At 35.5% G+C, this 11552-nt stretch overlaps 1 protein-coding gene and 1 pseudogene across 1 annotated transcript; both read right to left on the bottom strand.

The window, feature by feature from the left end:
- Positions 1–414: 414 nt before the first annotated feature.
- On the bottom strand, positions 415–3826 carry LOC145636339 (G-type lectin S-receptor-like serine/threonine-protein kinase At1g11300). Its single transcript, XM_081687875.1, has 7 exons — positions 2393–3826; positions 2086–2199; positions 1816–1985; positions 1534–1744; positions 1200–1437; positions 967–1117; positions 415–873 (listed from the first exon to the last, which is right to left on the bottom strand). Exons 1-7 carry the CDS (start codon positions 3669–3671, stop codon positions 553–555), a joined length of 2484 nt encoding a protein of 827 aa, XP_081544001.1. The 5' UTR covers positions 3672–3826; the 3' UTR covers positions 415–552.
- A 3813-nt stretch (positions 3827–7639) lies between these two features.
- Positions 7640–11227, bottom strand: LOC145636340 (G-type lectin S-receptor-like serine/threonine-protein kinase At1g11300; annotated as a pseudogene).
- Between the last annotated feature and the right edge of the window lie 325 nt (positions 11228–11552).

The raw sequence follows: 11552 nt of genomic DNA, 5'->3' as shown, positions 1-11552 counted from the left end.
TTCAAGGATAAAAATTGATGTCAAACTTTGGTGCTGGAAGGTTACAATGTGCAGCTAGGAGGTCGAATATCTAGGGAGTAGACTTTAGTGTGTGTATCAATGCTGTACTGGTTATTTTTAGTCTAATTCACTATTGGAGAAGTGAGGCCATTGAATTATTGCTACTCTGTACTAAACTAGCTAGGTAAAAGTGGCAAGTTACAAAGTGGTCGTCGCTGTCCTGCTGCAAGACAAAAATGTTAACAGAGGTCAGGTTTGATTTGTCTGATATCTATTGTACTGAAGTGGCAAGATACAGCACGTTTAACTTGATACAATTTAGAAAACAGATTTTTGCTTTCCTAATTAATATGTTAGATTAGATGGATGTTTATTCTGCAAGATATACTTGTTAAATTTTAAGGCATTGTTCATTTACCACATAATATAATCCCTTCTCTAACTTCAAGAACTCAAGGCATCACTCGAGCTAATAATGTAATTTATAAGCAATAGTACTAGATTACAACACATTGGCCTAGGAAACCATGTTAGCTAGTTACATTCCCTGTGTTATCGGGCGCTTACAAGTGTAACAGCGGCATGATTCGTAGATGAACTCTGTTGGCTCTGTCCGAAAGATGAACCGACATCCTTAGTTTTCTGACTGTGACTGAAGCCAGGTGGTTTTGGATGTGGAACATTTGCTAACTCACTTCGAAGCATTGAGATAACAGTAGAGATATTTGGTCTATCTTGAGCAGATTCTTCTACACATAATAGGCCGACTTGTATGCACTTCTGAATCTCTTCGGACTGTCCGGAGAAGTATGTATCAGCAATGGCTGGATCAATGAGAGAAATAACATTGTTCTCCTTCCACAATTTATATGCCTGAGAGAAAAACAGGTGATTTAGTCACGAGTCAGCCAGTCAATGTACGAAGCATTTCCTAATTGAATAATTCTAATGTTATAAAAGACTTACATATCCTAGCAGGCTTAGGGAATCCTCCTCGTACCAGAAAATACTATTCCTTTGTCCGCTTACAATCTCCAATAACAAGACTCCAAAGCTGAATACGTCTGACTTTTCTGAGAATCGCCCTTCCATTGCATACTCAGGGGACATATATCCACTGCATTATCAATCGAAACATGACTTTCTGAGTTCAAAGATAAATGAAAACTAGAATGAACATGCATGTTTTTTGTACTTACTATGTACCAACAATCCTTCTGGTGTCATCTTGGTCTTGTTTCTCCCCAAAAATCCTGGCCATGCCAAAGTCTGAAATTCTCGGATTCAGGTTTTTATCCAACAAAATGTTGCTTGCTTTAAGATCTCTATGAATAATCTTTACTCTAGAATCTCTGTGAAGGTAAAGGAGTCCCTGACATATTCCATGAGTGATGTCGTAGCGTATCTTCCAGGGTAGTAGCTCCTTCTTCACCGGATCTGTGATTAATAGAGAAGTCATAATTAGTGGATTAAATTTGTATTTTTGACTACTAATAATGAATGCAAGATTATGTCAGATATTGTGATACAAACCAAAGAGAAGTGAGTCCAAGCTTTTGTTTGGCATGTATTCATATATCAACATCTTCTCATCTCCTCCCACACAGCAGCCCAGTAGTCTGACAAGATTTCGGTGCTGAAGTTTAGATATCACCAGCACCTCATTCATAAACTCTTGTACTCCTTGTCCTGAGGCTTTTGAAAGTTTCTTGATTGCAATTTCTTGTCCATCTTCTAATATTCCCTACAATCCAAATTCTAAAGTGAGTTTTACACCTTTATGTTTGTGACTTTTTTCATCAGAAAATTAGTTACCTTGTAAACTGGACCGAATCCACCTTTTCCAAGCTTGTTAGTGTCCTGGAAGTTGTTTGTTGCTGTTACCACCTCTTCGAATTCAAACAGTGGAACCTCCTCAACTTGATCTTGGTTTTCGTCTATTCCAAGAATATCTGTAACTGTTTTTCTCCTCTGAAGTTTCTTTCCTTGAGATGTTAAATTCAAAAACCGCAGAAACATTAGGTTATGCTCTTCTAATGTTCTAATGAATTGAAGCTATTTTGATTGCAACTATGAATGTCTTACCTTGCTTCTTATGGGCTTTGCTTCTCCACAGAACAAGTATAAGAGTAACAACTGTAGCTGCTCCTAGTAAGCTCCCTGTTGCTGCAATAATTGCTACTGCTCTACTGCTGTTCCCTGCAAACCATAATGAATTAGCTCCACAATATTTCCAAAAAACACCGAATGACTTACCATCCAAATATGACCTAACCCAAAAAGCACCGAATGACTTACCATCCAAATATGACCTGAATCAAATGGTTTTAAAAACTGTATTGCTACCTCTAAGCATACATCAAGATATGTCGGACAAGAAAAGATACTGTACCTAGTTCGGAATGTGCCAGTTTTAGGTGAAGATCCACACCACCTGCAGCCAACTTTTCTGTGTCAATCAAGTCTCTATCCCATGACATACATCCAATACTTGTATCAAATACATAAGCTATACAAGAACAATTCTGTAAGCACTGGTTTCTGCATTCATTTTCATCCAATCCAATTAACCATGCAGGGTTGTCTGGAACCTTTACTGCCTTCACCCTGAAAAACCCGTCTTCTTTTTCACTTCCTCTCTGACATTGCAATGATGTTTTTCTCATGCACCCGTTTTCCCAATGTCCTTTACTCCATTCTAACTTATATTTTGGTTTGAATCCTTTCAAGCACCTGCAAATAGGAGAATTCATCAAATTACAGCTTCCAAATACTCCACACTTGCCATAGATGTCACACTTTGTGTGTGGTGCTTCCCAGGCCACCTTCCATTTTCTTTCGCTCTCATCCCACCATCGCTGAGTCAAAGTTCCTTTATAGCTCAACCCATAGTTAGATAACACTGACTGATTAGTGTAAGAATATGTTATAGAAATGGTACCTTGCCTGTCATTCTCAAGAATGAAACCGGCATCATTGAACTCATCAGTCTCGTTATTTTGTATTGCAGTAAAGATGTGGCCATTCCATGGACCACTCCTCCAGTAAGGCTGATCATTATTGTAAATGACAAGCTGTGGGAAGGCAAAAGAATCAATGCCAACCGAGAACATTCCAGAAGACGGGTCTGAAGGGCCATTCCAGGCCTGTAACATTTTCCTCATGTCAGAATTCTTGTTGACAGTAAGTTTCATATTTGGCAAAGCTGTATCAGTTGGGTGCTTAAAGCTCTGCCACAAGATCATGCCCTCTTGATCCGCCAAAACTAGGTTGCCAGAGTCTAAGAGCTGCGCTTCTGATACTATACTTCTGTTAGTGTTGCTGGAGACAGAAACATTAATATTCGAGGACCAAAGTGTATGGTTTTGAGCATTCAGGACTCGAAGATTGCCATCATCAGATATTCTGATTGCTCCACCAGTTGAATCTTTCAGAGGTTTGTTCCGGTTAGCCACCCACACAACGTTACTCGTGGTGAGTTTACTATACCAGATTCCTACATAACGGTGTGTCGAGTTAGGGGGGCTAAAGAACCCCAGTTTAAATGCACCATTACTAGAGACTATAGTTTCAGGGTCTGTAAGGAACTTGCTAGCTATAATTTTGTCTAAAGCTGAAGTTTGTTGCAATAGAAAAAAAGAGAAGAAAATAATTGAATACAGATAAGACATGGTATTTAACAGAAAAATTTGAATACAAATGACAAATGGAGTTCAATTTTGCTGGTTAACTGAGTAGGAAATACAAATGGGGTTAATATTGTGTTACTAAAATTAAAGGAAAATTTTGCTGATTGTATATTCTATTGTAGGTGGTGGAGTTTGGGTTGGAATATACCTAGGAAAGAGTTGAAGAAATGTACTAGTTATGATACTTATAAATGATATAATCTGAGGATGGGAATCACCTTTAAAAAAAGCTAACCATTTTTTTTTGTGTGTGTGTTGGGTAACGCATGCCGCAATAATTATTACTGTTGGAAATTTTTTTATGTGCCTATTGTCCTCATTATAAGCGGGGACAAGAAGACATTATCTTACTTTTCTCTGTTACTTTTTTTTTAATAATATTTGTGTCAATCCACCATTGTATGTAGGAAGTATTGTGAAATGGAGAAAATATATTAACTTAAATCCAACAAAATTTTAATCTAATAATGTAAAAGTCAAAGTTGAACAACTATCGGACAGTGTAGGGAGTATTTTTTTTTTTTTAAATTTTATTTGAAATAGTAGGGAGCACGTTTTTAAAGATGTTGCTTTGTGTAAATTTGTGAATGTTGATTGAAACATTGTCGGTGAATTTCAGAGGAATCAAGATGTATAGGCAACCCTAAACTTGTTAAGACAACAAAGGCATGTTTTTGAGGAAGTTGGAAAATTGTTGTACACTAAACTTGATCTACACATCAGCTTTATTGGCTCCTATCATAGTGTTATATATGCTGATACATATATGAATTATCAAGCACTTATAGTTGTGATAGATATAATATTTGAAGAACCACCTTCTTGGCCTTGCTGAGAGAACCTTTGATTTGTGTAAAATTCAGTTAGAGTGAAGCCAGGCTGCTTTGGACTCGATAACATTGAATCATGGTAACATCTGGCTTGTCTTTCGGATTTCTTGTACATACAATAGGGCTACTAGCCTACTAGTATGCACCATAAGATCTCATTGTGGAAGCATGGATCATAAATCACTAGGTCAGCTACCAAAGTAATGTTTGCCCAGTCCTACAAGCATTTTAACAACAATCATGGCAAGACCAGAGTCATGGTTGTGTAATGTGTATGATCCAAGATTTAAGAATCTATGGTTTTCGATTGACAATGTAGGAACTCAAATATGCACTAGTTTGCTGTCACGTAGCTAAGAGGCTCAAGGACTGCTCATCATCACAAAGTATGCTACGGAGTATTCCTGTAACCACTTATGATCTCTATCAGCAAATGGATGAGGGTAGGTATGCCTTAGTATAAGCTACTACAAAGAAGTTGAGACTATTGCTACTACAACTAATTCGGGTTGAATTAAAACTGATTTTGTTAAGTTACTATCACTTTGGTTGCAACCGGTTTGAGTCACTTAGGTGATCAGGCCAACTTCTTTTCAGGTCAATGTTTGTTTCAGCTTGTTACATTTTAAGTTTTGTATTTAAAATTGGATCTCAAATCAGCTACTTTTTGGTCGAGCAAGTAGCACTGTGGAATCTTTCACTACTTGACAACTACAAGTCTACAACTATGTACAATATTCTGTCCAAAAAAAAATAAAAAAATTATGCTTTCAATCCTATTAATAGGAGAAATATGCAATTTTATCTATCTTCTTAATAAACTTGGAATGTAATAAGTAAATCAAGTGGTCAACATTTAATCAAATCGTGTAACGTGACATTGTTGGTTAAGTATTGATGCATAGGTGCTATTTACGTAGCAACTAGCAAGTAATAGCAACTATAAGACAAAATAGTGGTGAATTTTGTTTCTTCTAGTGGTACAAATATTATACCACTGTTACCTACAATAACTATAAATAGTACTACTAAAACAACTTATACTCTAGTATTAAAAAATATATGTATAAAAATACATCAAAAATACCCCTGTAAGTATAGTAGTATGTTAAAAATACCATTGTAACAATAATAAATCACAAAATAATAGCTATGTGTCTAGTTGCACTCGACATCGTTTGAAAATTGCTAATGTTGGTAACGATTTTATCCAAAATATCACAATTTTTTCATATGATTTACATGTCCCCTTTATTTCAGATTACTTGCAATACAAGGATTGACATATAATTAATGAAATAAACAAGATTTTCCTAAAAAAAAAAAAGTTGACCAAAATAAGGATTATAAACGGATGAAAAAAAAAGTTGCAATTAATGAGAAACAAAGAGAGTATTTCGTCTTGTCAAAAAAAAAAAAGAGAGTATTTCGTTGTCTTCAAAAAAAAAAAAAAAAAAAAAAGAGAGTATTTCAATCATAAAAAAAGATAAACGGGGCTTTTGGCAACTAAACAGAGTTTGCTCCCATTACTAGTGGCAAAAAGACTAGTTTTAGCACCCTTTCCATTTGCAATAATGTTGTCCAACAAAATTGCAATCAATTTTCCCGCAAATTGTAATGAGCCGTTTTAAGTTCGTTAATATTCCTACTTTCTTTTCACTCAACCAGTTACTCAAACACCCATCTTTCTCATTCTCTGCGATTAATTCAGAAATCGGAAAACCAAAAAACGCCGCCGTATTACTCACCGGAAACCTAATTTCATTCTTTCCAGCAAATCCACTTTACTTTGAGAAAAATGCCTCTTCGTATCAGGTTCTTCTCTAATTTCTCTTACTTTTGATCTCATTTTCTGTAAAATTTTGCCTTTTTAATTTCAATTGATTGTTTAATCGTATGTTTAATGTGAAATTCTGAATAATTTAGTCCAATTACCTTTGATTTTATGCTGTTTTTGTTCAGTTTTTCTACAATTAGTACTTTGTTTGATTGCTTTTGCAACTAATTTTATGCTTCTTCTTTAACGACTGCTATAATTTAATATCATATTGGTGAAGAATTTTAGTCGTTCGTTTAAAATTTCTCTTAATTGAGCTCCTTTCATATAATTGTACACCAATTGAAGAAAATGCTGGTTGATATCAGTGATTGACGAAGTTAGTCAATCAAGTGGCATTTTTGTGACAAATATTGAAAAAATACTGCGTAATATATAATAAAATTGATTTTAGTCTACAATTACATATTGGTGCACTCTTTTATTTTACAGTTGAATCACAAAATTTAGATTGTTTTTGGATGTTAGTTGAGGAGATTTACTTTAGATTGGTTTTTATGAAGTGATGATATCTTGAGAATGAGACTTGAATATGATGATACATTGTATTCAATAAAAATTTTGGATACAATGATGTATTGTATTATTGTATACAATAGCTTAGGAAGTACTTAATAATTTTTTTATTAATGATGCAAGCGAAAATTGAAATCCAAGTAGTATTAGGTTTGTCTGTAAGGAATTTGTCCACTTTAGGGGTGGGGATTCCCTTGTCCCTTTCCCCTCCTCCTCCCAAAGGGTTGGCCCAATAAGGTTGGATTGGGGTATCTGTGATGGGAGTTGTTTAGTAGGGGGATTATGACATAGTTAGAAATGAAATAAATGTTGCTAATATAGGAAAAAGACGAAGTGCCTAAAAAATGTTCTATAAGATGGAAAAGCTACCAAAAGAGAGATTAAGATGATAAAGCTTTGGTGGTAGTTTTATTGAGAACCCTAGCTATCACTAGTATGTGAACAAGACTTACCTTTGAAATATGTCAATAAATAAGGGAGGTGGTGTCAAATACACGCGACACATTCTATTTGATGGTGATTCCACAAACCTAACATATCTCATGGGTTTTAGTTTGTTGTAGGGGGAGTTTGAGTATATCCTGGCTTGCCCTTACAATTTTAAAGAGAACCTCTTTGTCAGTTCATGATTGATGATTGAATCATCATCAGCCAAGCTACACATCAAGATGTGTATGCTGAAGAGTCTAACCCTTAACCAATCATGACAACACACTGTAACTGTTATACCCGCCAGCAAAATTGGTGTTTATGTTGGTATATGTGGATTATCGAGCACTAACAGTCGTGATGGAAACATTATTAGAGCCATTTCTCTTCCCTTGTTGAGAGGACCCTTGATCTGTATGGAATTGGCTGAGAGTGAAGCCAGGCTGCTTTGGACTTGGTAGGTTTGGTATTTCACTATGAATCATGGAGATAACTGCGGTGATATCTGCCTGTCTTTAGGGAGTTCTTGTACACACAAAAGGCCTACATGTATGCACCTTAAGATTTCTTCATGAAAGAATGGGTCGCTACTTATTGCCGAGTCAATCAGCAATATGATTTGTACCTGGTTCCATAGTTTCCACACCTAATGACATTGAAGCAATCAGGACAATGACATTTAAAAAAACAGTAGATACAACTGGGGAAAAAAAAAGAGAACACTTTACACTTGCAGTTAGTTTACTGTAACTTACATAGCCTAAGAAGCTCAAGGATTTCTCCTCATCCCAAAAGCTGCTATTCCTTTTTCCACTCACAATCTCCAATAGCAATACTCCGAGGCTAAAAACATCTGACTTTTCAGAAAAACGACCTTCCATTGCGTATTCAGGAGACATATAACCACTGAATGATTTACAAAAATAAAATCCATATAAGTAGTCAGTTATTTGTTTTGCTAATATAAATGCTTTTTTAGTAAAATAAAATTTAAAATTACAGTACTTACTATGTTCCAACTATTCTTCTAGTGTTGGCTTGATCTTGGTTGGTTCCAAAGATCCTTGCCATACCAAAGTCTGCAATTTTTGGATTTAAATCTTCATCAAGCAATATATTGCTGACTTTTATATCTCGATGAATAATCTTTAGTGTGGAGTCCCGGTGAAGGTAAAGGATCCCTCGGCATACTCCTCCAATGATTTTGAAGCGCGTCTTCCAGTCTAGAATTTCTTGTTTTCGTGGATCTGCATAGTTTTACCCAAACAAAAATTACATGTTTTAGATTAATATGTGATACTGTTGTTCTTAAAATATTTTTTTTGTAAGAAAATAACTGATTGCTTTCTTGGAGTAAAAAATAAAAAAAATAAGTAAATAAAATCTTTTTGGGGAATTTAACAGCTACTGTAATACTTTGTTTGTAACTGACCAAACAGAAAAGAGTCCAAGCTTTTGTTTGGCATGTATTCATATGTCAATATTTTTTCTTCTTCTTCAACACAGCAACCTAGAAGTTTGATGAGATTTCGATGCTGGAGCTTAGAAATAACTGCTGCTTCATTCAGAAACTCTTCCAGACCCTGGCGAGAACTTTGTGATAGTCTTTTTACTGCTATTTCTTGACCATCTGCCAATTTTCCCTGTAATGGATTTTGACTTTTAAATTCCTCTTTCATATCTCTGTATAAGTAGTATAGAACAAAAGAATTAATCAACCTAGCATATATTACCCTAAACACTTGGCCAAAACCACCTTCTCCTAGCTTGTTGCTTTCCTGAAAGTTGTCTGTTGCTGTGGCCAGTTTTTTAAACTCAAAGAATGATAGCTCTTCGAGGTTTACTAGAGCTTTATTGTTGCCAAGCATATTCAACAATGCTTTATAATTTTCAGTTTTCTTTCCTGATGCATGTTAAAAATTAGAACTTATAGTTCAGAACAGAAATAACAGAAGAAAAGAGGTGTCATCTGCCTTAAGTCTTCCAAGTCATATAAATATGGATAAATCTGTATGGTATAGATACTCCATATTCTATACAATTTATTAATGAGAAATTTGAAATCCTTCCTTTTTTTTTTTTTTTTTTTTTTTTTTTTTGGCAAATCCTTGCTTATTGATATTTTATTTTCTATACGAAATATGTTGTGATCTTTATTTTCTCTCATCTTTCCATCAGCTGCATATATACTGTCTTTCTTAATGCTGAGCCATGTAAGTATAATTGATTGCATCCCATATGTTGGTTATTGTCTAAGTATGACATCAATCTGGAACATATTCAACTCTGTTCTTTGTGGGATAATGATTTATGTCAACGATAGAATTTAACTTTATAATGAATGTTACCTTGTTTAGACTTCCTCTTACACAAGAAGTATACAATAGCTACAAGGGTGGCAGACACTGAAGCTCCTGTTACTGCTATAATTGTTTTTATTTTACTGTTCTTACCTGAATACAAGAAAGAATTTGTCTGCATGAGTAAGATTAGCTTCAATTTCTATTGCGTGAAAGAAGTAAATGCTAGATAAACTGTTAACTTTTCATCAGTAATTTTTTTTTTAAAAGCAGGTTATTTCTGAAAGTTTAGAAACTTTTTAAATTAGCAAATTTTAACTTGATCAGTAAGTTTTTGTGAAAAGAACTGAGCCTAATAGAAAAGGTTTTCCTACCTAGCTCTGAGGGTGCCAGACGAAGGAAAAGATCTGCCCCACTTGTGGAAAACTCTTGTGTGTCTATCAAGTTTCTGCCCCAAGACATACACCCCACACCAATGTCATACGCATAAGCTAAGCATGAACAATCTCTCAAGCAGTGGCTTCTGCACCTGCTTTCATCTAACCCTGGTGACCACTCAGTATTTGCTGGCACTTTCATCATCTTTAGCCTAAAGAACACATCATCTTTTGCACCTTTTACTCCACATTGAAGCTGCGTCCTTCGTGTACACCCACTGCTCCAGTTTCCTTTGTCCCACTCTTCTTTGTTCTTTGGGTGAAAGCCCTTCAAACATTTACAAACTGGAAATTGGAGAGAATTGCAGCTTCCAAATTCTCCACACTTTCCGTAAAAGCCACACTCATTTTCGGGGGCCTGCCACCAAACTTTCCACTTGCCATTAGTATCATCCCAGTACTGTTGGATTAAATTTCCTTGGTAGTCTAATTCTATGTTTGACAAAGAATTTTCGGGGTTTGAATACACCACTGTAATGGTTCCCTGGTCATCATTTTGAACACTCAATCCATGACTATGGAAGTCAGGGTAATTAACCTGAATTCCAATAAACATGTTACCATTCCAAGGCCCGCTTCTCCAATATGGGCGATCATTGTTCCCTATAATAAACTCTGGGAGAATAACAGAATCAAGGCGAAGAGAGAACCTTCCTTCCGAGGGATTCGATGGGCTTCTCCAAGATTGTAAAAGAGGATTTTTATAGGTTTCTTTGTTGAAAGTCGTACTCATTTTTGGAAACATTGTGTTGGTGGGGTGATCAAAACTTTGCCATAATATTGTACTATTAGAACTGAGTAATACCAAGTTTCCAGAATCTAAAAGCTGAGCTTTTGACAAATTAGTGGCCCTATATGTGACATTTGACTGCCATAGGATCTCTTTCTGACCATTCAACACTTTTAGATCGCCGTCCTCTGTGATCTTGAATAAACCTGAAGAGTCATTTAGAGGGTTGTTTCTGTTTGCAACCCAAACAACATTCATCTCTGAAACTTTGTTGTACCAGATGCCGACATAGCGGTCTGTAGAGTGTGGTGGGCTGAAAAAGGCCAGCTTGAAAGTACCATCACCGGATATTATGGTTTCTCCATCATGAATGAACTTTTTCATTGTAATGCTGTCATTAGCTGTGGAAATTTGTATGTTGAAGTAAGAAAAGAGTAGTAGTACATAAATAGATGACATTGTTTTTATATATGTGTAGGATGGTTTACTCTGAAATCCTAGTTGGTGCTAAGGAAAGAAGAGCTGATGGTATCTCTTGCTCGTGTTGCAGATTTAAATTAACCAAGAGCTAATAACCAATGCAGAAATTTTACACACAAATGGTCAAAGATCTTGACTTTTCTTGTGACATTAAGTGGTGGGCCACTTTATTGTTTTAATAAAGGTATGAAGAATTATCAAGCGAGAATTCCTCAAGATGATGCAAATGAAGTGAAAACTGATGCAGCCTGCAAGAATTTTTTTTTAAAAAAGGACAAACAAATCAAAAAAGGTATGTGGATAC

Source organism: Chenopodium album, chromosome 6 (genome assembly GCF_948465745.1).
Source record: "Chenopodium album chromosome 6, dcCheAlbu1.1, whole genome shotgun sequence".
Lineage (NCBI taxonomy): Eukaryota > Viridiplantae > Streptophyta > Magnoliopsida > Caryophyllales > Amaranthaceae > Chenopodium > Chenopodium album.
The sequence above is the reverse complement of the archived record's forward strand: the minus strand, read 5'-3'. Positions and strand labels throughout refer to the sequence as shown.

Coding starts and splice junctions, on each gene's coding strand:
- LOC145636339 (XM_081687875.1), bottom strand. CDS start 3,671: ATGTCTTATCTGTATTCAATTATTTTCTTCTCTTTTTTTCTATTGCAA. Junction 1,986..2,085: donor CAAAGCCCATAAGAAGCAAG/GTAAGACATTCA, acceptor TAACATCTCAAG/GAAAGAAACTTCAGAGGAGA. Junction 1,118..1,199: donor AGAAGGATTGTTGGTACATA/GTAAGTACAAAA, acceptor TTGATAATGCAG/TGGATATATGTCCCCTGAGT.